Source organism: Drosophila takahashii, chromosome 3L (assembly GCF_030179915.1).
Source record: "Drosophila takahashii strain IR98-3 E-12201 chromosome 3L, DtakHiC1v2, whole genome shotgun sequence".
Taxonomy (NCBI): Eukaryota; Metazoa; Arthropoda; class Insecta; order Diptera; family Drosophilidae; genus Drosophila; species Drosophila takahashii.
In genome coordinates this window covers 5,495,655-5,521,574 of record NC_091680.1, presented here as the reverse complement: position 1 = coordinate 5,521,574, position 25,920 = coordinate 5,495,655, and the positions used below count along the sequence as shown (strand labels likewise).

Below are 25,920 nucleotides of genomic sequence, written 5' to 3'. Positions count from 1 at the left end.
TAAGAAAAGTCTTAGTTTCAACCCCCCTTTGCAACACCCATGGTTTAGTATTATTTCTAAAGACTTTTTGGTATATTTCCATTCAGCAGTCAAGTATATTTTTGCAGTATTTTTCAAACCTCCCCACATGGCGCCAAATTCAAAAGCGTTCAATGTTTTGTAACAATTACATATAATTTATTTGATTTCAAAACAAATTAATTGTTGCATGCGTTGACATTTTTTGTTTTAGATTTGAACCTTCTCTCGAACGATTCGATTGGTGTTGTAAATAAAATTTCGGGGCATCTTCAATATGCAGACATCGAATAACAATTATAAAATAATTTTATACGATCGCTTATATAAAATAGAACAAATTGTACAGTCATTGACAATGTGTATTTTTGCATGTTCGTGCATACACCTAGGAGTATTTTGATAAAGATTCGAGACATCGTTAGCTGCTAATTATAGACGAATATTCAGCAAGTAAAACTAAAGCAATTATATTCGAGGCGGTAATACGTGGTTGTTTTCTGGGATTTTTATCCCGCATTTGTGGAGAGTAAAACTTCAGCTGCCACCTCCAAACTCCAATTGGTCTGCTGCAGCGCCTGTTCGCATTGAGGCCGCCCGGCGACGCCCAATCTCGCCAGCTGATCGATCTTGTAGTGCCTCGTGGCCAGGGAAACATCTCCACTGGCCGCTCGCAGTGCATTGCGTACATCCTGCTCCACCGCCGAGCTGCCCAGTTCCTGCATCAGTTGCTGCAGCTTCTCCTGCTCGCGTCCGTAATCCGAGGGCACAGGGGCATACAGCTGATGGGCTCCCTCCAGCTGCTGCTGTTGCTGCAGCCGCATCTTCTCCATCCGCCGTTGGATCTGCTGGGCGGACAGAGGAGGCGGCGCCAGTGGAGCAGGTCGCGTGGGCCGCAAATAATCATCCTGGGTCACTTCATCGTATCGCACGGCACCGCTGCCATTTGGAACTTGACCGTAGTACGTAGATCCTGCCGTGCTGGCGGCCACTGCGTCGTAAAGGGAAGCGGAGGAGGAGTAAACACTGGTTTTGGGTGCCACCACCCTGTTTGAAATGGCCACAAACGAATGGTTGGACTCCTGCTGCTGATGATTTTGGTAGATCTGCTCTTCTGGCTGCTCGGGCGGCGGTTGAGCATAATACTCGGAGGAAGTGGAGGCCACCTGCTCGTACCAAATGCGATTCACCACACTTTGAGTGGTGGCCGTTGCAGCTGCTGCTGCCTCTAAGTTATTTTGCTTTGGCGAGGCGTTCGACGAGGGACTGGAATGATTCGAGGGCGCTACTCCGTTCTTGAGAGGCGTGAGATTCTGTTTGTAGACCATATCCTTGCTGGAATACATCTGCGTCGAGTTACGCTGATACTCCTCCTGCGCGCGATTCTGCCCATTGCTGTACATGTCCTTTTCCAGTTCGGCAATAAAGGATTTGTCTAGAAGAACACCATCAGCGGGAGGAGGTGGAGGAGGAGGAACAGGCTCCAATGCCAGGTTATTTAGATTCAGCTGCATGGCTGCTGACTCCAAAGCAGGTATATTTTCCTTATTCGCAGTGGTTCCACCAAAGAGACTCTTCCTCACCGTAGGACTGTTGTAAATGGGAGGAGCCGCTTGCTCCTCTAGAGATTGGTTAAAATTCGAGTAGAGTGCCACTGCTGTTTCCACATTTGTGGTATCAAAGGGATCTCGCTGCTGCTGCTGTTGGTAATTATCCCGCTTCTGGACAAACTCCATGGTGTTCGAGTAAGTGGGTGGCATCTGGTAAGGCGGCGGCTGCAGGCGCCCGGGAGAAGCTGTCGCATTGGCTGGATCAAAGTCAAATTGCGGTTGCTCATTATAGTAGGTGGGCGAAACATTGAGTTCCCCCGAGCCACTGGATTCGGCATAAGTGGGCACATCTATGGGGGCGTCGAGCAGGCAAAATGAGCTGTCCGCCTGCAGAGAAGAACTGTCGTTTAATCCTCCTCCTAAAGGTCGCATTTCCGGGGAAATATCAATGAGTATGCCCTCCTGCTGGAACTGCGGCGGCGGCGGACGCTGTGGACCCACCACCGCCGCTGCCTTGTGCTTCACCGCATTGCGTCGCTGGAGACCCGCCGCCGCCGCCGCCTCGTTGACCAGTTTGTTGTAGGCAAACTGCTTGCTGGACGTCGACTTGCGCTCCTTGGCATGCGGTTGGTTCGCTAGAGAGGCGGTCTTTCGCTGCCGCTCCTCGCCATTCGCCATCGCAGCCGCTCCGCCCCAACAGAAGCCAAAAGGAGAGCCGTTTCCTATGCTGCTGCGCATCACCACATCGCCGGCAGCCGCCACCTTTCGCTGCTCCAGCAGACTCCTGGGAAAGATGCCGATGTCAAAGGTCCTCTGGTTCTGGCCCTTGATCAACTTGAGCTCTTGACGGCCATCTATGATGGCTATAGTGTCGCCCGGTTCGATCTGCAGACCCTTGGACTCGTGGTGACTGCGGGAGGCGCGCATCACAGGCGGCGACATGCTGGCCAGATATTCCCTGTGAGTAAAGAACAGTAATTAGTTGGTTATAATCAGGGTTCTGAATTTAACACACATGTTTAAAACATGAAAAATTGTATTTTACAGTGTGAGCAAAATTGTTGACATGTGAAAAATAATTGTTAACACACATAGCTCACTAGTGTTTTTTACTCAATGCGTTTTTAAAACGACGTGTTTTTTACACACTGTGTTTTTAACACAAATGAAAATTGCATTTTACTGACATTAAGGGTAAATGAAAAACCAATTTGTTAGTTTTAACCATTTCAAAGCATATATAAATTCTAATACTCTGGAAAACCGTGCATTTTTTACATTTTTTAATGTCAAAAACTCATTGTGTTAAAAACACGCTGCGTAAAAATACATGTCGTGTTAATAACACGTCGTGTAAATAACACAAATGATATGTGGGTGTTTTTTATGTTTCTAACATATGTAGGATACAATTTTTTACACACAAGTCAATAACTTTTTTTGAACTTTTTTTTTACAGTGTGTGTTACAATAGGTAACCTACTTCAAGGCAGCAAAAGTGGGTCGCTCGGCAGGCGTTTTATCCCAGCACTGCAGCATCATGGCGTAGACGTCCGGCGGACAGGCGTCCGGCTGATGCAGTCGCTCGCCCTCGCGATCGATCTTGCGCAGGATCTGCGAGCCATTCAGCCCCACCCAGGGATCCTCGCCGAAGCTGAACATCTCCCAGAGCGTCACGCCAAACATCCAGGTGTCCGAGGCGTGCGAGAATTGCCGGAAGCGCAGCGATTCGGGTGCGCACCAGGGGAAGGGCACCTTCTTGTGCTCGGACATCACATAGCAGTCATCCTCTTGCGGCAGGGCACGCATCAGGCCAAAGTCCCCGATCTTTATCTTATTTCCAGCGGCCAGGAGAACATTTCGGCAGGCCAAATCGCGGTGAAGGAAGCGCTTCTGTTCGAGGTAAGCCATTCCCGTCACAATCTGCACCGACCAGTTCCAGATGATGGTCAGCGATGTGTGGCGGCACTGTTTTCTCAGCGTATCCAGCAGAGATCCCCTTTCCGCCAGCTCCGTGATCATCATCATGGGCTGGGAAAGCACTACGCCATAGAGCCGCACCAGATTCGCATGATCCAGGGCGTGCATGGCCTGAACCTCGCGGAAGAAGTCGTCGATGATGCCCGGCTGGGTGAGATTGTCCGACTTGAGCACCTTGACGGCCACCGGGATGACTTTGCCCGCCGGCGAGGCACTCCATTCGCCCCGCCGCACCACGCCAAAGGATCCGTCGCCCAATTTCAGGCCCATTGTGATGTCCTTTTCGTGGATGAGGCAGGTTAGCGGGGTGCCATTACCCTGACTCGATTCCCTTGCGGAGGAGGAGGATGACTGCTTCTTGGACGAGGGCTGCTTGCCGCCGCCAATGAGCTTGGACAGGATGTTCTTGCGCCACTGGTGGGCCTTCTTTTTGCGCACCGCCTCCATCAGCCGGCGAATGGCCGGCTTGCCCAGGCCACATCGCTCCAGATCGTCGGGCAGGACGTAGTCGAAGTGCGCCAGCCGCGTCACCTGCAGATCATCGCGAATCCTGTCCAGAAACTGCTCCAGCTGCACCTCGCGCAGCAGATCCTCCAGCCAGGCCGTCTCGCTGCTCGGGCCGCCGCCATCCGCCGCCGAACTGGAGGTCATGTCCTCCTGAAAGATCGCAGAAAAGAACGAAATTAGTTGAAGGCAAACGCAAATGCATAGTGATCATCGGTGAATGAACTGATGTGCATAAAGTTAGCAATGCAACTTTTGAAAATGCAAATTTTTTTCTATCGACAATTTGCCGTTATTTATCCGTAAATTATTCGTGAAAGAAAAAAATTTGCCGCTCAATTATTTTTAAAATTATGAGATGTTCTGCTAAGTTGATATCAACTTAGCAGAACACCCCCACTAAAGTTCAAAATTTCCAAAATCTTTTCTAATGGGAATTTGCCGTTATTTATCCGTAAATGATTCGCAAAAGAAAAAATTTTGTTGCTCTTGTTTTAACATTTTTTTTTTTAAAACACATAGTTGTTCTGCTAAGTTGATATCAACTTAGCAGAACACCCCAACTAAAGTTCAAAATTTCCAAAATCTTTTCTAATGGGAATTTGCCGTTATTTATCCGTAAACGATTCGCGAAAGAAAAAATTTTGTTGCTCCTGTTTCAACATTTTTTTTTTAAAAAACATAGTTGTTCTGCTAAGTTGATATCAACTTAGCAGAACACCCCCACTAAAGTTCAAAATTTCCAAAATCTTTTCTAATGGGAATTTGCCGTTATTTATCCGTAAACGATTCGCGAAAGAAAAAATTTTGTTGCTCCTGTTTCAACATTTTTTTTTTTAAAAACATAGTTGTTCTGCTAAGTTGATATCAACTTAGCAGAACACCCCCACTAAAGTTCAAAATTTCCAAAATCTTTTCTAATGGGAATTTGCCGTTATTTATCCGTAAACGATTCGCGAAAGAAAAAATTTTGTTGCTCCTGTTTCAACATTTTTTTTTTTAAAAACATAGTTGTTCTGCTAAGTTGATATCAACTTAGCAGAACACCCCCACTAAAGTTCAAAATTTCCAAAATCTTTTCTAATGGGAATTTGCCGTTATTTATCCGTAAATGATTTGCGAAAGAAAAAATTTAGTTGCTCTTGCTTTAACCTTTTTTTTAATAATAGTTGTTCTGCTAACATATGTATGTACAACGCGGACGGTAGCAGAGCTCTGCTGACGTCGACGTCAAATGTGTAAAATTTCCGCGAATTCTGCTTCTGTGAGAAGCAACATCCATTTTTCAAGCTTTAACATTATTAACTTTTGATTATGTGTAATTCTGTAAATAATAATGACTCAGACTCACTGCAGAAATTAATAAACCTCCAGGACGCAGAATTCGCGGTAATTTTACACATTTGACGTCGACGTCAGCAGAGCTCTGCTACCGTCCGCGTTGTACATACATATGTTAGCAGAACAACTATTATTAAAAAAAGGTTAAAGCAAGAGCAACAAAATTTTTTCTTTCGCGAATCGTTTACGGATAAATAACGGCAAATTCCCATTAGAAAAGATTTTGGAAATTTTGAACTTTAGTGGGGGTGTTCTGCTAAGTTGATATCAACTTAGCAGAACAACTATGTTTTTAAAAAAAAAAATGTTGAAACAGGAGCAACAAAATTTTTTCTTTCGCGAATCGTTTACGGATAAATAACGGCAAATTCCCATTAGAAAAGATTTTGGAAATTTTGAACTTTAGTGGGGGTGTTCTGCTAAGTTGATATCAACTTAGCAGAACAACTATGTTTTTTAAAAAAAAAATGTTAAAACAAGAGCAACAAAATTTTTTCTTTCGCGAATCGTTTACGGATAAATAACGGCAAATTCCCATTAGAAAAGATTTTGGAAATTTTGAACTTTAGTGGGGGTGTTCTGCTAAGTTGATATCAACTTAGCAGAACAACTATGTTTTTTAAAAAAAAAATGTTAAAACAAGAGCAACAAAATTTTTTCTTTCGCGAATCGTTTACGGATAAATAACGGCAAATTCCCATTAGAAAAGATTTTGGAAATTTTGAACTTTAGTGGGGGTGTTCTGCTAAGTTGATATCAACTTAGCAGAACAACTATGTTTTTTAAAAAAAAAATGTTGAAACAGGAGCAACAAAATTTTTTCATTCGCGAATCGTTTACGGATAAATAACGGCAAATTCCCATTAGAAAAGATTTTGGAAATTTTGAACTTTAGTGGGGGTGTTCTGCTAAGTTGATATCAACTTAGCAGAACAACTATGTTTTAAAAAAAAAAAATGTTAAAACAGGAGCAACAAAATTTTTTCTTTCGCGAATCGTTTACGGATAAATAACGGCAAATTCCCATTAGAAAAGATTTTGGAAATTTTGAACTTTAGTGGGGGTGTTCTGCTAAGTTGATATCAACTTAGCAGAACATCACATAATTTTAAAAATAATTGAGCGGCAAATTTTTTTCTTTCACGAATAATTTACGGATAAATAACGGCAAATTGTCGATAGAAAAAAATTTGCATTTTCAAAAGTTGCATTGCTAACTTTATGTACATAATGAACTGCGGTCAAGGGCAGTGGGTCAGTCACGTAATCCCCTCGAGAGGCGATAATGATAACGGTGGTGGGGAAACGGCGAAAGTGCGCAACATTTATGGGCAGTAACAGCATTTCCATATTTACAGAAGGTGTTCAGTGATTTCTGACGCCATAAAATAATTATGAAACTAATGGTCAAATGTAATAGGTAAGTGGATCATTAAATATTGATAAATTGGATTGGATTTGGGGGATAAATCCCCAATTAAACTAATCGTATACCTTCATTCATACAAAATGTTTCTGGTTTAATTAATGATTTACGCATTTTTTAAAAGTATATTATTTTTAAGTATTAAGCATGAAAAAAATATACATTTTCAAATAAAGCGTTTCTATGAAAAGGTATAAAAATTGTATACAAATATTTACATTTTTATTGTTGCTAGATATTACAAAAAATAATTCTTCTTTTCAGACTATCATCATTTTTGAAACCATTAATGAAACTTATCGTATATGATTATAAATCCAATTCAGTCATAAAATACTTTTCTAGTTTAACCAATAATTAACTTATTTTCTTTGTTGGTTAATTGTAATTGTACAAGCGGAAAATAATATGAAAAAAAAACACTTTTTTTTCCTTTTTAGAAAGGTTATTGACTCTTATGATAAGCCTACAAAATTAAATATTGATAAAATTTAATGAAACACATGTTAAGATTTACCACACTAACATCAAGCCAAAAAGTCGCCCCCAATTATAAAAAAAATTTTTAGCACATGCTTTAACACCATCTAACTTCCGTTATCACATAATACAAAATATTTTTAAAAACTCCTAGGAACTATTAAATTCCAAAGATTATATTAACTACATACACAGATTAATTTTCCTTATAAACAATATTAAATAGAAACAATAAATGCTCCTGCTAAGTTCCTGGGACTCTATAAAGACATTTTTCTACGATTTCCCCAAGGAAAAAGCTGAAGCAAGGAGATTTCAAGATAACTTATTTATTTAGTTCTATGAATTCCTTCAATCGTTTTACTTGTTGAATACGTATACTGCTGTTTCCAAGGGGCCAATGCACACAAAAGTGGATTTGTGTAAATAAATGTCCCCACATGACGTCACGTTTTCTTGGCAATCCACGTAAACGCGTTGCGTCACCCTATGAACCCGAATCCCCAACAATCCGGAAGTGATATAAAGTCGGGAACTGAGAGAGGGGGACTGGGATCTCAGAAAAAAAGCAGCTTGAACTCTGGCGCGTGATAAAGTGGAGTTTATTTATAGAGCGCGATAAAAGGTGAGCAGATGGAGATTCGGAACAAAAATGATATAGGATTTCCCTGGGGTGCACAAAAGAAAACCTGCCCGTGCTAATGCCTATTGTTAACAAGCGAATAATAGAAATTACACTTTGCGGCGACAGTTTGAGTAATTATTCGGGCGGAAACTGGAATTTAGCGGATGCGAGAGGCGGACAGAGATGTCCGTAGAGACAACAACGCCCAGTTGAGAGCAGGTTATCAGCTGTGTAATTTAGATACAGTCGAACGTCCATAACTGAACATCTGTCGCTTAATGGATATTCGAAAAATGGTGACTTCGAGGTACAGAAATAACCCAGGTACAAACACTTTTCTGCTGGGTATTGAATTTTTAATACAGTCTTACTTCTTACTAACTCAAAATTGCAGACCGTTTCAAATTTTTTTAATATTACAATTAAATTAGGATAAATATGTATTGATAAAAACAAAATCTGCTTGGGGGAATTTCGGGTAAAAGATGTATTTATGCTTACGTACATTCCTTTAAATTTTTGGGTTTTTGGGGTCTTTACCAAAAGATATTTCTCAGTCATATCCTCCTACTTTTTCAATAAAAAAGCTGAAAAAAAGTAGCCTTGATAAATAAGTTTCTATATTAGAATTCTAGTTAAATTTGTTGCTGTACTCTGATAAATTAAAATCAAAAGGTTAGGGAATTTTATTGATTTTTTATTGTATAATGTGTTTTTAATTACATTAGAAATTACTTTGTAAACCAGTTTAATTTAACTGAGTTGTTGTGAATAACTCATTTTAAATTGATAATATTTTTAATATCAATGCTACAAAGTTTAACGCTTTTATAGCTTAACTATAAATTATTATTATTATTAAATTTAAGCAATGGAACGAACTCAAGCTGATTTCATGCTTTCTGCTCTGCTCATAAGTTTATCTATTTGATTGGAATTTCCGTATATAAAATTAATAATAAGCCGTTTTGTAACAAAAAATAGTATTCGGAGAGATTTTGAAAGTAAACATGTTTTAGGATTTATTCGCATTTTAATTTATAGGGTCTCCACTGTACTGACAACTATCCCACCCCGAAATCCCAAAAGGGGCTAGTTCCATTATATGGTTTTTGGGTTCGAGCATTTGTAACATTTCCATTTCCATGAGGTGTTTTAAAGGGTTTTTTCCGCTTTGTTTTCGGTTTCGGAAACACTCACCGAATATTTAAGATCCGCTTGTAACGTTTACGGCTGCGCAGCTGCTGCGACGCGGGCAGAGGACGTTGACGCCGTCGTCGACGTCGCTGCCTCGCTGCACTTGGCTTAACTTGCGAAAATTGGCCAACTCAAACTTCCTGTCTGGAAGCGAACAGGTTGGCCAGACAAAAGATGAAGCGGCAGATGGAGATTTCCCTTCTTTAAAGATCTGATGTGAAATTCGATATGCGAGTTGTAGGCAGCGCAATTGCAGTCGGCGTCGCAGTCGCCGCCAGGTAAACGAGTGTATATGTGTGTGTGCTGCTTTGTTTACACTCGCCAAATGAGCAGCTGTCTTTTTGGCTGCTGCTGAATTCGCTGGCGGGAGGTAAGCGGTCCCCACATGACGCAGACACTTAAATATGAATTTTGCAGTGCACACACGGAACAAAAACAATGAATATTTTGCTTTCAACACACGGCAAAAGCAAATAGCGCGCCCCTCCTCCCCGCCCCCTCTGTCGTCACAGGTTTTTGCACAATTTCACACACCGATAAACGAATGCATGTGTGCGTGTGAACGGATTGAAAAATGCACGAAAAAACGCAGGTGCAACAAAGCAGCGTTAGAAACGTAACTTTTCACTTTTGAATTGACTCGATTCGTTGGAATCCACGAGATTCGCTTTGTTATCCGAGAACAGCGGCCGTTTAGCGAAATTAGCAGCGTTTAATTTGCGATTGAAAATGCGCGACAGCCAAACCGTTTGGTATTTTTTTTAGCAGCTGATTAGAGGTGGAAGACCCACGGAACTATCGAACCAAAGGCTCGGAGTCTTGAAACCAGCGATGTTTAATGTCGACTATCGATTCTTTCCCATCTCTAGTGTCAAATAACGGTCTTACCAATGGAGGGTGCACTCGCTTAGCCAAGTCGCTTAGCCGAGTCACTTGTCCAACATTTTGTTGTTATGGCCGTTTTCTCGCTTTAAACTCTGAATTTGTATACCATTTCAAGGTTTTAAAATCGGTCCTTTAAAATAAAAACAAGAGAGAACGCTATAGTCGGGTTGGTGTCCCGACTATCTAATATTCGAACCTCAACTAAAGGGAGTGCGAGGGAGATAGATATATAAATTTTGATTGCGTATAACTTTTTAATGAATGGTCCGATTTGAAAAATGTCTTCTACATTTCGATAGGTATTTCTTTCTTCTCGGAAATCTTTAAAGATGTGGGCGCAGGAAGGGTTTTATAGGCCTCTACTGATTAATAATGTCAGAAAGAACGAAAAATTGTTTTCGCTTTGGGTGTGTTGGTTTCCTAATTGTGTGAATTTGTTGTTGTGCAAGTAACTATTTGATTAGAATTAACAATTTTTGTGGTTCGGGACTGTTTAAAAAATATTAAAATGTTATATTGGTTAATTTTACCAATCCATTTTTTTGTGTGTGGGAACATTTAATAAATAAATTTTTATAATACAGGCTGGTTTTCCCATCTGATAACTCCGGAGAGCCTGTCTAAATTATACGTTTCTTTGTAGATATGATAAAATGTTAATCCGTGACTGATCATACAAAAAAAAATTATATTATTTATTTATACTTTTTTTTGTTAATTCTCCCGGTTTGTGTTAAAGCATAGGTAGATATGGTAAAATGTTAATCCGTGACTGATCATACAAAAAAAAATTATATGAATTATTTATACTTTTTATACCCTTGTAGAGGGTATTATAATTTCAGTCAGATGTTTGCAACGCAGTGAAGGAGACATTTCCGACCACATAAAGTATATATATATCAGGACCAATAGCCGAGTCTATCTAGTCATGTCCGTCTGTCCGTCTGTCCATCTGTCCGTCTGTCCGTTTCTATGCGAACTAGTCTCTCAGTTTTAAAGCTATCGCGATAAAACTTTCCCGAAAGTCTTCTTTCTATTGTAGGTAGTACATAAGTCGAAGCGGGCCGGATCGGACCACTATATCTTAAGGCTCCCATAGAAATATTCAAACAAATATAAGAAAATTCATTGTAACTTTGTAGGAAGTAGGCGTTTTGATTCTTGACTACTTATGTATAAACAAAATTAAAATAGAAACGCTGAATCTGGAATCCCTGGAACTGCACCGAGTGAGCATTACTTTATCTGCAAGGGTATATAAGCTTCGGCTGGCCGAAGTTAGCTTTCTTTCTTGTTTTTTGTTAATTCTCCCAGTTCGTGTTAAAGCATAGGTAGATATGGTAAAATGTTAATCCGTGACTGTAACAGTTTGTGTTAAAGCATAGGTAGGACCAAATATATATCGATATAAAGCTGGGCTCTGGGAGTTGATTGCTCATTCGAATAGAAGAGGTTACTAGCTTGGGATCTCCGAAGAGCCTTTTTTGAAGAATATATTATTTGAAAGTTATTTGTACAGTGATCTTTGCTTTGTTGCTCTTTACCGCGGATATAATCGAGGATTAAACATGAAGTGGTTGTGCTGTTTTAGTGCTGTGATTACACTCCTCGTACTGCTTCCTCCATATTCTGCAGCCCAGTTAAATCAGGGCAGTCAAGGTAGCCAAAGTCACCTTATTAACAACATTATTATTACTTGATGCCAATATAAATGCTTTTTAATCCGTGGAAGTAGAACTTAATCCCTAGAATAGGCACTTTGTAACTTTAACAAATTCGGGGAAAGTCTTAAAAGTAGATACACTTGTTTACCCTGATTAGGTCTTCTGAGGTGCATCACCAAGGATGCAATTAATGGATTTTGTGTGCCCCTGCCCTTGTGTAAGGAGTTGGGCGCAAATAAATACGTCAACGAAGGAAGGAAAACTGAGTATGTGACCGGCCGTATGAGCAGCTGTGAGGGCGGGCCCACCTTTGACAAGGTTCCAGTGGTAGGGACATATCCTCGATCTATCTAACTATCTATCAGTTCATCCTTGCCCTGCTTCTCCCACGTAGGTCTGCTGTACAGATTCCAGAAATAACTAACCGGCCAGAACCCTATAAGGTCATCTTTCGGTACAGTACTTCATGGACTGGATAATCCCACAGGTGCAGCAATCACCTTGAAATACCAACGCAAATATAAAAAATCATTTATTTTAATCTTTTTAACCAATAAAATTTACCAGCGAACGCGGTACTTTTGCTTACTTACTGAAATGAAGCCAAAAAAAAAGGGTCCTGGGGTACGCATAAGTAAATGCGGGGTAAGAAGGCTGCCTTCTCGGACATGAACTGCATTGTAATTGCTCCGGCAGCCACAAGCGGATTTACATAAGTCAGAAAAGAGAAAAGGAGGAGAATGGAATGAATAACCCTATACGATCTTAAAAGTATCTCATGGGCGCCATCTCCTAAAGAAAGGAAGAAAAGGATAACCTTCCCCAAAACGCTTCTCGCTTTCTTTTCTCCAAACAGCTGATGAACAAATCAAAAACAAATACCAAAAGTACAAAGCAAGACGAATCCTTTTTGAAAGTCACAACGCCTCCCGCGCATTTCTGGCCACATGTTCTCTGTGTCTTTGTATCTTTGAAATTCAAATCGCATCTGGCAGATGACTTAGAGAAAAGGTACAAGAATATATTGCAAAAACGACTACTGATTAGAATTAACAATTTTTGTGGTTCGGTACTGTTTAAAAAATATTAAAATGTTATATTGGTTAATTTTACCAATCCATTTTTTTGTGTGTGGGAACATTTAATAAATAAATTTGTATAATACAGGCTGGTTTTCCCATCCGATAACTCCGGAGAGCCTGTCTAAATTATACGTTTCTTTGTAGATATGGTAAAATGTTAATCCGTGACTGATCATACAAAAAAAAATTATATGATTTATTTATACTTTTTATACCCGTTACTCGTAGAGTAAAAGGGTATACTAGATTCGTGCAAAAGTATGTAACAGCTAGAAGGAAGCGTTTCCGACCCCATAAAGTATATATATTCTTGATCAGGGTCACTAGCCGAGTCGATCTAGCCATGTCCGTCTGTCCGTCTGTCCGTCTGTCCGTCTGTCTGTCTGTCTGTCTGTCCGTCTGTCCGTCTGTATGAACGCTGAGATCTCAGAAACTACAAAAGCTAGAAGGTTGAGATTTCCCACACATATTCTTTGGCTTCCTACGCAGCGCAAGTTTATTTTAGCCGAGCGCCACGCCCCCTCTAACGCCCACAATCCCCCACTAACGATTTTAAAATGGGTCCTGCGCCCACATCTTTAAAGATTTCCGAGAAGTATAAATGCAATTTTGTTGTGTATATGTATACCTATCGAAATGTAGAAGACATTTTTCAAATCGGACCATTCATTAAAAAGTTATACGCAATCAAAAATTATATATCTATCTCCCTCGCACTCCCTTTAGCTGAGTTACGATTATTAGTCGGGACACCAACCCGACACAGCGTTCGCACTCCCTTTAGCTGAGTGACGGGTATTAGATAGTCGGGACAACAACCCGACTATAGCGTTCTCTCTTGTTTTTTGTTAATTCTCCCAGTTCGTGTTAAAGCATAGGTAGGACCAAATATTTGTTTCTCTATAAAATGTAAACTTGTCTTACAGCTTCAGTCAGTTATTCACAAACTTTCAACCAATCATCATGATGAAGTTAAGCCTTCTTTATATTCTAGGTGCGATTTTCTTCTTTATACATTCCAATCATACATTTACCCTGCTTCTTTTCAGTTATTTCAATGCTAGGAATCGAGGGAGCTAGTAAATGCGCATCTGTGGTACCGACAAATTCTAATCCTTACTGTGGACTTTCTTTTGGGTGTGTATATAGTGGGCTAAATCAAGAAGATGTTTTAAATGAGTCTTGTAAACGTAGGGAACAAGGCAAAACAGGTATGTAAAATATATTGAAATCAATTATAATTATTAATTATTGGAAAATTTTTTTAAATTTTACAGGTTTTAGGATAATACACAAAGGACCATGCAAGCCAGGAGCAACACCTTGTCCTAAATCTTAAATCAGTTTAAAAAGTATACGACCATCTTTTGAAAATCTCTAAGGAATTTTGGAATGTAATATATGTTGCAATAAAAAATGTATTTTGAAATTGACTATTGAATGTATTCTTACCATTTGCCTGTACTTATCTGAATGATATGTTTTTCAGAGCAACCGCAAAATGTTATCCCGTGACTGATAATATTGCAAATAATTAAGAAGGAAGGAAAATCGCAAAAATACAATTAATTAGATTGTATTAATGCATAGACATTTTTAAAAATTGTATAGCATTCGTGGCTGTACAAAAATAACTGTCGTCCACAGTGAATAAATTTTATATTCTCAAGGTTCGTGTAACGGCATACGATAAATATTATTACTAATTATTACATTACGCTTTCCCTTTAAATAGAATACTAATCCTTTTAGCATCAGTCATTAATTTCCAATCGTTTGACTAGTCACCATGAAGAGTTTCAGCATCCTTTTTATTCTGGGTGAGTCTTTTGTTGTAATAATTTAAATTAATACATTAACCCTCCGTTTATTTAGCTATTTTAATCTTGGAAATCAAGGGTGAATGTCATGACGGTATTCCACTTATTGAAAACCGTCAATGCGGAATTGCTGCGGAATGTGCCTATAATGCGCGAAATGAATATGACATTTTAAATGAGTCTTGCAGACGTAGGGAACAAGGAAAAGCACGTAAGTACAAACAAATAAAGTATTATTATTATTTAAATTAAATCTTTTTAAAAATCCACAGCATTCTTGACTGTACAAAGCGGAATATGTCCGACTGACAGGCCCAACTGCGAAGGCAATGTATAGTTTAAATAGCAACTTTACATTTTTTACTGCTACTAATTTTCTCAATAAAATATTGACCTTGAAATTTACCAATGAATATTATATTGAATTGTTAGTCCGTAGCTGATCTTATTAAAAATAATCAGAACTTATATGCTTATGGTAGGTAAATTTCATAAAACGGAGACCAATCTTACAACTAAAGTCATTAAAACGCAAACTTTTAACAAGTCAACATGTTGAAGTTAAGCATTGCTTTTATTCTGGGTGAGTTTTTCTTTATAGTATAAAGTATAAAGTTTATACATTCAAAATCATATTTTTATTTTGCCTTTACTTAGTTACTTTAATGTTAGGGACCGAGGGTAGTAAGTGCAATTCGGCTAGGCCATTCGTTTATATTCCTGTATGTGGAATTGCTAAGGACTGTGTTTTCCATGCTTCCAATGATTTTGTTGCACGATTTCAAGATTGCAGACGTAGGGAATTAGGAATACCACGTATGTTATTTGATATGTTAAAGTATAATTAATGCTGAAAATTATTTTTAACAATTTTTTAGCATTCCTGTCCATTGAAAACCACGAATGCCCATCAGACAAGCCCCGTTGCCCTCCAGTAAATTAATAATACAAATTTTATAATAAACAGTCTTTTTTGTACTGCTTCTAAAAAATAAATACAAATATAAATATGGTAAATTACTTTTCGGTAATTAATCCGCTGAAAACAAACAGTTTTGTAGTTAGTTATAGTATTATTGGTAACTTTATGTCTGAGAAATATGAATCCGTGTAAATTATTTAAAAGGGAAAACTAGAACGGACAATTTTTTCATGTAAAAGATATTGAAGAAAATATTCGTTACTGATAAAAATGTATAATTTTTAGAGCAATTGTAAAATGTTAGCCCGTAACTGATCATATTAAAAATAATCAGAAATTATATGGTTATGCTAGGTAAATTTCTCCATAAAAAAGAAACTAATCTTACACCTAAAGTCATATAATCTCAAACCTTTAAGAAATCGACATGTTGAAGTTAAGCATTGCTTTTGTTCTGGGTAAGTTTTTCTTTATACATTCAAAATCACACTTTTATTTTGCCTGTATTTAGTTACTTCAATGTTAGGAACCAAGGGTAGTAAATGCGATGGCCGAATTCCATTCGTTTATGTGCCTGTATGTGGCATTGCTAAGGACTGTGTCTACCATGCTGTCAATGATTTTGCAGCACGATTTCAAGATTGCAGACGTAGGGAAATAGGAATACCCCGTATGTTATTTGATATGTTAAAGTATAATTAATGCTGAAAATATTATTAACAATTTTTTAGCATTCCTGTCCATTGAAAAAAACAAATGCCCATCAGACAAGCCCCGTTGTCCTCAAGTAAATTAATAATACACATTTTATAATAAACAGTTTTTTTTGTACTGCTTGTAAAAAATATATACAAATTTTAGAGTAAACGGTCTTTGTTTTTCATAACTGTTTAATTATATATGGTAAATTATTAATTTTCCGATAATTTATCCGCTGAAAACAAACAGTTTTGTAGTTAGTTATGGTATTATTGTTAACTTTATGTATTCGTTACCGATACAAAATTTAATTGTATATTTGCTCAGAGCAATTGTAAAATGTTAGCCCGTAACTGATCACATTAAAAATAATCTGAAATTATATGCCTATGGTAGGTAAATTTCAACATAAAACGGAGACTAATCTTACAGCTAAAGTCATTAAATCTCAAACCTTTAACCAGTCAACATGTTGAAGTTAAGCATTGCTTTTATTCTGGGTGAGTTTTTCTTTATAGTATAAAGTATAAAGTTTATACATTCAAAATCATATTTTTATTTTGCCTTTATTTAGTTACTTTAATGTTAGGGACCGAGGGTAGTAGGTGCAATTCGTTTGGCCCATTAATTTATAATCCTGTATGTGGAATTGCTAAGGACTGTGTGTACCATGCTGACAATGATTTTGTCGCACGATTTCAAGATTGCAGACGTAGGGAAATAGGAATACCACGTATGTTATTTGATATGTTAAAGTATAAGTAATGCTGAAAATTATTTTAAACAATTTTTTTAGCATTCCTGTCCATTGAAAAAAACGAATGCCCATCAGACAAGCCCCGTTGCCCTCCAGTAAATTAATAATACAAATTTTATAATAAAAAGTCTTTTTTGTACTGCTTGTAAAAAATAAATACAAATTTTAAAGTAAACGGTCTTTTTTGTCTATAAATGTTTAATTATATATGGAAAATAATTAACCTTCCGGTAACTAATCCGCTGAGAACAAACAGTTAGTTAGTTATAGTATTATTGGTATCTTTATGTATTCGTTACCGATACAAAATTTATTTTTTATATTTCTCTGAACAAATGTAAAATATTAGCCCGTAACTGATCATATTAAAAATAATCAGAAATTATATGGTTATGGTAGGTAAATTTCTCCATAAAAATGAAGCTAATCTTACAGCTAATGTCATATAATCTCAAACCTTTAACAAGTCAACATGTGGAAGTTAAGCATTGCTTTTCTTCTGGGTGAGTTTTTCTTTATACATTTAAAATCATACATTTATCCTGCTTCTATTAAGTTACCTCAATGTTAGGAACCGAGGCTAGTAAGTGTATTAATATGTTACCATCGATTTTATCGCCTGCATGTGGAATTGCTACGGAGTGTGTCTTCGGTGCATTGAATGGGTATATCGTAAAATATGAGGATTGCAGGCGTAAGGAACAAGGAAAACCACGTAAGTACAGTTATATCTTACGATTTTATTATTGTTCACACATTTTTTAAAACATTTTTTAGCATTCTTGAACATACAAAGTGGAAAATGTCCGACAGATAAGCCCCGTTGTAACGGCAGTACAATCATTACAAATTTATAATACAAATTTTAAAATAAACGGTATTTTTTCTACTACTTGTAAAATAATAATACTAATTTTAAAATAAACGGTATTTTTGTCCATAACTGTTTAATTTTATATGGTAAATTATTTATTTTACGGTAATTAATACGCTAAAAACAAACAATTTTGTAGTTAGTTATAGTATTATTGGTAACTTTATGTCTGGGAAATATAAATCCGTGTAAATCTTTGAAAGGGAAAACTGAGACAGAAAATTGTTTGAAAAGATGTTGAAGAAAATATTCGTTACCGATAAAAAATTTAAATGAAAATTTAAAATTTCGCGCCAAACATAAGTGTGGCATCCAGATAATCCAGTGTGACCTAACATATGTCACCAATTCAGAATACCGTTACGTTAATCATAACGATTCTTAACGGTATAGCTTACGTAACGGTTTAATTGTAACGTCAATAATTTAAAACCATTTTTGCATTATTAATATGTCTGATTTATGAAAAATATGTTTATGTTGGTTTAATTTGTTTATTTTTTTAATAGTTGTTATAAATTAACGTTCAATTATTCAAATCTCCACGAATGATATTTTAAATCTTTTTTTTTACTTTTTTGATGGGTTTTAAAACCATGAAGGCGAAATCCAAACTATTTTAGTAGCAATAAAAAACCTTAAAATTTCAGAATTGTTTAAAAATTATTCATCTTAATACTTAACGCAAATAAAATTTAAAACAAGGTCATTCCTATCTGTTAGTGATTCAAATTTATGAATACTCCACTATGTAAAAATTTCTCTCATCCTTGAGACTTACGCAAAACAACTCTTCTAAGAATGAGTTAATCATTTATTATTTATACTCGCCTTTTTCCTTCGATGGGAGTCATCAGAGTGTTAAAGTAAATACTTACGCCTGTGACGAATTTTTTTAATGCATTTTCTATTTCAGTATTACAGTAGAACTTAAATAACTCAAAGCATCATCTGCCATTAAAAAACATTTTAAATTATAGATACTTTGAGTTAGGAAGGTTTGACTTTAAATGATATGAAAGTTCCTGATATTTTATAAAAGAAAATAAAATTCCATTGTATAGCTAATTTTTTTAAAACATGTGAGATTAAACATTTAAAAAGCAAATATTCTAAAATATTCAAGTGAATTCTTATTTATCACTCCTTATTTACATCCGGCACTTTTGCCTCTTCAAAAGTCACCCCGTTAAATTAAATCAAATTGAAGATTTCGCCAGCTATTGGGTGAGAAGTTGCCCCATTCTGAAGCACATAAATATATATGTATTCCCATATATATAACTCTCCGACCGGGGTCATCAATCAACGGTGGTGCCCGGAGCTTCCTATAATCTCGAATCCCCATATAGCGACGTCTGCTGAGTTGCTTATCAATCCAATTGAGTGCGCTGTTATTAATAACAATACCCGTGCTTTATATTAAACGCCCGACTGTTTCATCAACGCCCCGTTTTGGAAGCCATAGCTCGCTGTAAAATTGGATGAGTAATCCCCATTGGGCTCGGGTTTCCAGGCAAGCAAACAAACAAACAGGCTGTCGTTTACGATCATTAAAAACATATAAAATAATTTATTCTGCTTATTAATTTGTTTAATAAATATACAATATGTAAAACTGCGGGTTAGTCGCGCACAAGTCATAGAAAAAGGGGACTTAAGTAGTGTAACTTTAACGCTGTGTTAGGTGAACAGACAACACAGAGAACACAGGACATTGACTTGGACTTGTTTTGGGTTAAGATTGCTCTGGCGAAGGCACAACATCGTTATCATATAATCGTTATCAGCGTGGTGATTGTTATTAGTCTAGAATTCCACTTCCATTAACACTTGTACACACAACGCTTTTTTCGATTGGGGCGAGTCGACTTTGTGGGTTGATATATAAAAAATGGAGGAAATCGTTAGACAATTTCAGGCAGCTTTCGTTTTAAAATCAAGTTATGGATTGCACTATTTTTACAACACAAAATCTAGAACTTAAACTTGCTGGTCAAATTAAAATTAATTATTTTTTAGATAAATGCCGACAGTAAGTTTAAAAAAATATAGATAAATTCAAGTTACATTTAACAATTAGAACAGAGAAAAAAACTTGTTAAAAATTTGACATTGAGGGCTTTTTCAACTAACGTTTGCCTAGCTAAATCCGCAGATTACTTTTCAACCCACATAAATCAACGCGCCCTACTTTAGTTAAATATATGTAGATAAAACTGTAGAAGATGCGACGAGTTTTGTGCTTGGCACTCGTAAGACTCCAGACTCCACACTCCAATCCTCCAGATTCCTCCAAATAGATTCACTTACGACCAGCCGCCCGTCAGCTTGTGGAACATCTCCTCGTTGAGCGTCTGGTTGTTCTCCTTGGAGCGCATGGACATGAATATGTAGCCGCCGATGAACTCGTGCACCACCTTGCAGTCGGCCGATTGGACAGAGAAGATGATGTTCTCGTCCTGCAGCTGGATCATCATGCACTTGATGCCCCAGTTGACGTTCCAGGCCTTCATGGTGTTGTAGCGCCAGGTTTTGATGTGATCCCCCGAACTAAGATCCATGCGCATAATCCGGTTATTGGCCACGCCCAGCAGCTCCTCCTTCTTGTGCCCGTCGAATTTGATTACGAACAGGGTGACGCCGAAATCGGGCAGCGATTGCCAGGCCTGAATGTACTTCATCTTGGCCTCCATCAGCGGCAGTTGCTTGACATTGGCATGGGCCTCCAGAATCCTCTGCACCGCCTTGCTCGACAGCTTGCGCATCATTTTGGGTGATAGATAATCCATGGGCTCAACGCTCCTTGGATTGACAGTGAGTGGGGCTCCCTGGGCGGGTTTCTGCATCTGCAGAAGCGAGCGAATGCTGCTCACCTCGCTGTCGTACGAGCTGTCGGCCAGCGAACGGCCCTTGGCGGCCAATCGGCAGGCGGCCATCCACTTGGCGTACTGCTCCTCGTTCTCGCATCTCACCCAGACCTCGCTGTTCGGGCCATTCCTGCCCTCCGGTGGGACTTCCAGTCGAATGGCGAACTTGCCCTGCGACAGATTAACATCGGGCGTCACCTCGCAGCCGCGCAAATTGATGCTGATGCTGGGGGCGCCGCGACGCGACTCCTCCTGCGATTTGTACAGGTGCAGATGCAGATCCCTGTAGGTGAAGAAGTAGCGCTTGTATCCTTTCAGGGTGAACCTCTGCGGCTTGAGGAATTTTAGATAATCCGATAGCTCTGGTATCCTCGTGATATTCCCCTGATCCTTGCCACCTCCTGGTCCTTCTAGAGTAATCTGCAGCTCATTCAGCGCCGAATCGATGTCATCCTCGCCGCCAGTCTCCTGACTCGAGGTATCTATGCCGGAATCAATGCCTGGTGGATGCAAATCGGTCTGGTGATTCACCTGGAACTGCAGGGCGGCAAACATGAGGGTCTCCTCCTCGGTGGCATCGAGTTCCTCGTTCAAAATACTCCACTTGGCCTGCTCGTACAGCTGATTGATGCGCACCTGGTCGTACTTGGGGTTCAGATCGAAGAAGGTGAAGTATTTGAAGCGCAGACAGAGCGTGTCGTACTCCCGGACGCCCTGCTCCATGATGGAGAGCGATGAATCCAGCCAGCCTACGTTCAGACGGGCCTTTTCCACCCGCGTTTTGGGTCGCACTAAGCGAGCACGAACATCCGGGCTGGGTGACCTGGGCGACACCGCCAGATTCTCCTGCAGATCACCGAAACTGGAGTTTGAATCGTAGCTGGCGTAGCCGGTGGAATTGTGCTTCCAGGTGCCCGTGGGCGAGCTAATGGGCGTGCCAGGCGCCGTGGCCGCTCTCCTGGGCGTAGTGGCATATGGCGAGGCCGGAGCACAGAGAAGATTGCCATTGTGGGAGCGATCCAGCGAGCCATTGCTGCCATTATAGGCGCCTGTAATGGGTACAAATGAGTTTGTATCCGCCGCTGGCTGGAGAAAACCTATCCCATTTGCCTCCTGCACGGGAATCTTGCGCTGCGGCAGCTTGGAGAAGTTCTTCTTGAGATGCTCTGGCTCCAAAGGCTTGCAGAAGGACAGCTCCTCCGGGTAGCGGATGTCCAGATCCTTGCACAGACTAACCACAGCCCCGAAAGTTTTTGCAGAGAAATTCACTCGATAATCGAGATAGCGAAGATCGGGCATTTGAACTCGCAGTGTTTTGTGCATGGGCGTGAAGTGCAGGAAGGAATCCGACTGGACTCCCGCCTGATCCAAAGTGGATCTTGTCCTGGTAAGCCAAACATTCTTGGCGGGCCACCAGAGGGCGTGATCGGACCAATCCTTGGGCATCTCCGGATCCACCAGGTTCAACATGACGCCGCCAATATGCTGATCGCCCTTCACGCGGAGCGTCTTCTCCACCTGCAGATCGGTGATGAGGATCCGCAGGTTCCACGTACTCTCGCCCACATGAATCATCTTTTGGGTTCTCGGTTTCTAGATTTTCTAGATGCGCGGGGGCGTCTGTTGTGTCCAAAGGCGAAACTATAACTGAGTATATAGAAGGCACACAATCAGAGTCTAAAATTGCCCTCGAAACGATGACGTAATCCAACTTACGTTCAGCGCCGTTTTTGCAACTTATTGTTGTTCTTGTTTTTAGGAGGTGGAGTGAGAGAGAGGGAGGGGGGTGTCTGCCCTTATCTCGCCAGATGTTTGCACGGAAACAGAAATGCCAAGTAATCCAGATCGGAAAATCGGCCCAAGAATGTATGTATGTAGATAAACTACGCGGGTGGAGGAGGAGGCGGAGGGGGGATCACTCGATTAATACACGCCCAAGGTTATGATTTTAATGGCTTGTTGCTTGATGTTTTGTTTTCATCTCTCGCTCGCTCTCCTTCTCTCTCTCTCTCGCGCAATTTTCAGCGCTTTTCCTCGCGCTTGTCAACACACCGACGAATACTAAGGCACGCAGTAAAAATGCGATGCAAATTTTCACAAAACAACACGCAAACGAGATAGAGAGAAATTAATTTATAAATAAATCAGCAAGCGGCGGTAGACGGTCACACTTGAGGCGGTATGACCGCATTGGGCTAAGGCATTTAAACCAAAGATCGTGAACAACCCTGATACTCCATTTGTACCGCGGAATTTCAAAAATTGGACACATTCTTGCTTAAAATTGTAAGCCTAATAAAAACTAATTTGTGGAAATTAAAGTTACAACGAACACGAAGATGGAAAAATAATAAGATATAAATATATATATTAGTTTCAAATTTATTAAAATCTGTTCACCTACTGGCGGTTATAATTAATCAAAAATAATGTTATTAACGGTAATAATTTGCTTGGCTCCAAATATTAATACGAAATGTTAATACACTGTGGTGCCAGGCCCAATAGATGTAGATTTTTTAAAACCAGTTAAAAAAAAAACAGTAAAATATATTCGAGAAGTTTTTATTTAAATACTCTAAAAAACTACATTAAAATTTACATCGCTTTAGATAATATATCATATCAAAGCGATAAACACAAAGAACATATTATTTTTTTCAAATTTGTTAAGAGGCTCTCGTAGTACCGTACTTTTCAAACTTTACCTTAAAAAATGTATATTTCACAGTCATAAAATAAAGTACATTTTATTAAACGTTACTAATTTTATTGGTAACAGATATTACTACGTAAAAATTAAACGGTTCATATCTAATCATCTATTAATAAGAGAATAACTCGAACAGGAAACCAATAATGAAGTCGCCGGCATTGCTAGTACTGCTCGTCGTTTGCCTGGTGGGAATGACCCATTCCCGTGTGTGGGCCAAGCCGAACAATGGTTATTACACGTTTGGGCCAGGCCAAACTAAAGTAGGTATATAGATTTTTTAAAACCAGTTAAAAAAAATGGTAAAATATATTCGAGAAGTTTCTATTTAAGAACCCTAAAAAACTACATTAAAATAAATATTTTCTCTTCTACTTAAGAAATAGTTGTTTTTACTACTCTTTTTAACACTACTAAGCTTACTTACGTTTTCAAATTAAGCGAGGTGTTCGAATTTATTAACATCGCTATCGATATCAAAGCGATAAATACAAAGATCATATTCTTTTTCAAATTTGTTAAGAGGGTCTCGTAGTTCCATACTTTTCAAACATTACCTTAAAAAGTTTATATTTAACAATCCCAAATTAATGTAAATTTAATTAAACTACTACGTTTATTGGTAACAGATATTATTACGTAACAAATTAAACGGCCCACATCTAATAATTTATAAATAAGAGAAAAACTCGAACAGGAAACCAACAATGAAGTCGCATGACGAATAAAGGGGTTTCTGGGGGAGGATCAAAAATAAAATAGTTGTTTAAAAACCAGTTCAAATAATATATAATATAAACTCGAGAAGTAAACAAATTATAAATAGTTCGAGCGTGTCATGGAATTGCGCGTGCCTTGGCATTAAGCGTGCCTTGTTCAGTACATCTGCAATGATGTATTATTGGATTTCTATATAAATAAGAAAAAAACAGAACAGGAAAATAATAATGAAGTCGGTGGAATTTCTAACTTTGGTCCTCGCTTGCCTAGTCGGCTCGATATCAATGGTTCCAATCCGATGGAATGAAGCTCCAACCCGGGCTTTTCGCTGGTGGCATGAAGTTTTTACCACCATCAGTCCGCACAAAGCTATGTTTTTAAAACCTTCTTAAAACTTTCTATTTAAATATTCTAAAAAATAAAATTAAATTAAATATTTCTTTTTAACAATTCCAAAAAAATTAAATATATCTTTTGTACTTAAGAAATAGTTGTTCTTCTTACGATGGTTACCACAAGTAATTTATAAATAACCAAGTTTAACGAGATGTTTTAATTTATTACCATCGCCATCGATAATATATGATAAATTATTAAACCAATGAATACAAAGGAAATATTATTTTTCAAATTTGTTGAGAGGGTCTCGTGGTACCACACCTGTCAAACATAAAAAAATATAATATTTCACAATTCTAAGGAAATGTAAATTTTATTAAACTGTTATTTATTATTGGTAACAGAAAATAATCCGTAACAAAATTAAGCCTGCCATATCGAATAGATTTTCTATAGTCTGAAACAATGTACATTTGGGATTCTATATAAATAAGAGAAAAGCTCGAAAAGGAAAACAAAAATGAAGTCGCCTGCACTGCTAGTACTGGTCCTCGTTTGCCTGGTGGGAATGGCCCATTCCATTGCTTTGGAATTTAACAGGAGTAGAATAGTTCCTTATGGAGGATAAAAAGCAAAATAATTTTGTAAATGCCAGTTCAAATAATATATAGTATATATATTTGAGAAGTGAAAAATAAAAATATTCGAGCGTGACACGGAATTGAGCGTGCCTTGGCATTAAGCGTGCCTTGTTCAATACATCTGCAATGATGTATTATTGGGTTCCTATATAAATAAGAGAAATCTCGAACAGGAAAACAATAATGAAGTTGCTGGCATTTCTAACTTTGGTCTTCGCTTCCCTAGTCGGCTCGATCACAATGGCTGCAAGCAGATGCGGAGCTTTAACCCCCACCAGACCGAGCAGGCCTGTTATAAACCAGGTCAAATAAAACAGTAAAATATATTCCAGAACTTTCTTATTTCTTAGAAGAGATATTGCAATTAATTAACATCACCATTGATACAATGTTAGACCTATAAATACAAAGAACCTTAAAGTAGAACTTTACAATCTTAAAACAATGTTAATTTTATTAAACAGTACTAATTTTATATATTAATACGTAACAAAATTAAACGTGTCTAATACATTTTCTATAGTCTGAAATGATGTATTTTTTGTATTCTATAAATAAGAGAAAAAACCCGAAAAGGAAAACAATAATGAAGTCGCAGGCATTGCTAGTATTGGTCCTCGTTTGTCTGGTGGGAATGGATCATTCCATTGCCATGATACCATACCCTGCCAAGTCGGACAAATGGGTATTTTTAGGACAAGGAAAAATGAAAATAAGATCTTAAGAACCAGTTCAAATAATAAAGTTAGTTATATTTAAGATTTTCTATTTATCAATGTCAATATACGATTAAATATTTTCTTTTGTGCT

The 25,920-nt window shown here is 38.3% G+C and overlaps 3 protein-coding genes across 6 annotated transcripts; 1 reads left to right on the top strand and 2 right to left on the bottom strand.

Moving 5' to 3' along the window:
* Positions 1 to 155: 155 nt before the first annotated feature.
* Positions 156 to 9,899, bottom strand: Ack (activated Cdc42 kinase). Its single transcript, XM_044394542.2, has 3 exons — positions 9,125 to 9,899; positions 3,052 to 4,205; positions 156 to 2,526 (listed from the first exon to the last, which is right to left on the bottom strand). The coding sequence occupies exons 2-3, from the start codon at positions 4,197 to 4,199 to the stop codon at positions 528 to 530; spliced, it is 3,147 nt and encodes a 1,048-aa protein (XP_044250477.1). The 5' UTR covers positions 4,200 to 4,205; positions 9,125 to 9,899; the 3' UTR covers positions 156 to 527.
* A 3,715-nt stretch (positions 9,900 to 13,614) lies between these two features.
* On the top strand, positions 13,615 to 17,896 carry LOC108065878 (accessory gland protein Acp63F-like). 4 transcript variants are annotated; one of them, XR_011418596.1, is made up of 12 exons: positions 13,615 to 13,749; positions 13,805 to 13,966; positions 14,033 to 14,425; positions 14,491 to 14,575; positions 14,631 to 14,786; positions 14,848 to 15,158; positions 16,009 to 16,167; positions 16,229 to 16,696; positions 16,771 to 16,929; positions 16,993 to 17,456; positions 17,510 to 17,668; positions 17,731 to 17,896. XR_011418596.1 is itself a non-coding variant. In XM_017149210.3 (6 exons), the coding sequence occupies exons 2-4, from the start codon at positions 14,545 to 14,547 to the stop codon at positions 14,910 to 14,912; spliced, it is 252 nt and encodes an 83-aa protein (XP_017004699.3). In that variant the 5' UTR covers positions 14,278 to 14,425; positions 14,491 to 14,544; the 3' UTR covers positions 14,913 to 15,158; positions 15,233 to 15,391; positions 15,454 to 15,557. The 4 variants fall into 4 exon arrangements, 1 of the variants encoding a protein (XP_017004699.3); XR_011418594.1 differs by lacking the exons at positions 16,229 to 16,696; positions 16,771 to 16,929 and adding exons at positions 15,233 to 15,391; positions 15,454 to 15,955 and having other exon boundaries at positions 13,617 to 13,749; XR_011418595.1 differs by lacking the exons at positions 16,771 to 16,929; positions 16,993 to 17,456 and adding exons at positions 15,233 to 15,391; positions 15,454 to 15,955 and having other exon boundaries at positions 13,617 to 13,749.
* Positions 17,897 to 19,370: 1,474 nt separating this feature from the next.
* On the bottom strand, positions 19,371 to 22,877 carry Fit1 (Fermitin 1). Its single transcript, XM_044394636.2, has 2 exons — positions 22,414 to 22,877; positions 19,371 to 22,344 (listed from the first exon to the last, which is right to left on the bottom strand). The coding sequence occupies exon 2, from the start codon at positions 22,270 to 22,272 to the stop codon at positions 20,137 to 20,139; it is 2,136 nt and encodes a 711-aa protein (XP_044250571.1). The 5' UTR covers positions 22,273 to 22,344; positions 22,414 to 22,877; the 3' UTR covers positions 19,371 to 20,136.
* Between the last annotated feature and the right edge of the window lie 3,043 nt (positions 22,878 to 25,920).

Excerpts from the sequence above, each read along its gene's own strand:
- LOC108065878 (XM_017149210.3), top strand. The coding sequence starts at position 14,545 with ATGAAGAGTTTCAGCATCCTTTTTATTCTGG. Across the intron at positions 14,576-14,630 it reads CAGCATCCTTTTTATTCTGG|CTATTTTAATCTTGGAAATC; the intron begins GTGAGTCTTTTG and ends CCGTTTATTTAG. Across the intron at positions 14,787-14,847 it reads TAGGGAACAAGGAAAAGCAC|CATTCTTGACTGTACAAAGC; the intron begins GTAAGTACAAAC and ends AAAAATCCACAG.
- Fit1 (XM_044394636.2), bottom strand. The coding sequence starts at position 22,272 with ATGATTCATGTGGGCGAGAGTACGTGGAACCTGCGGATCCTCATCACC.
- Ack (XM_044394542.2), bottom strand. The coding sequence starts at position 4,199 with ATGACCTCCAGTTCGGCGGCGGATGGCGGCGGCCCGAGCAGCGAGACG. Across the intron at positions 2,527-3,051 it reads CCCACTTTTGCTGCCTTGAA|GGAATATCTGGCCAGCATGT; the intron begins GTAGGTTACCTA and ends CTTTACTCACAG.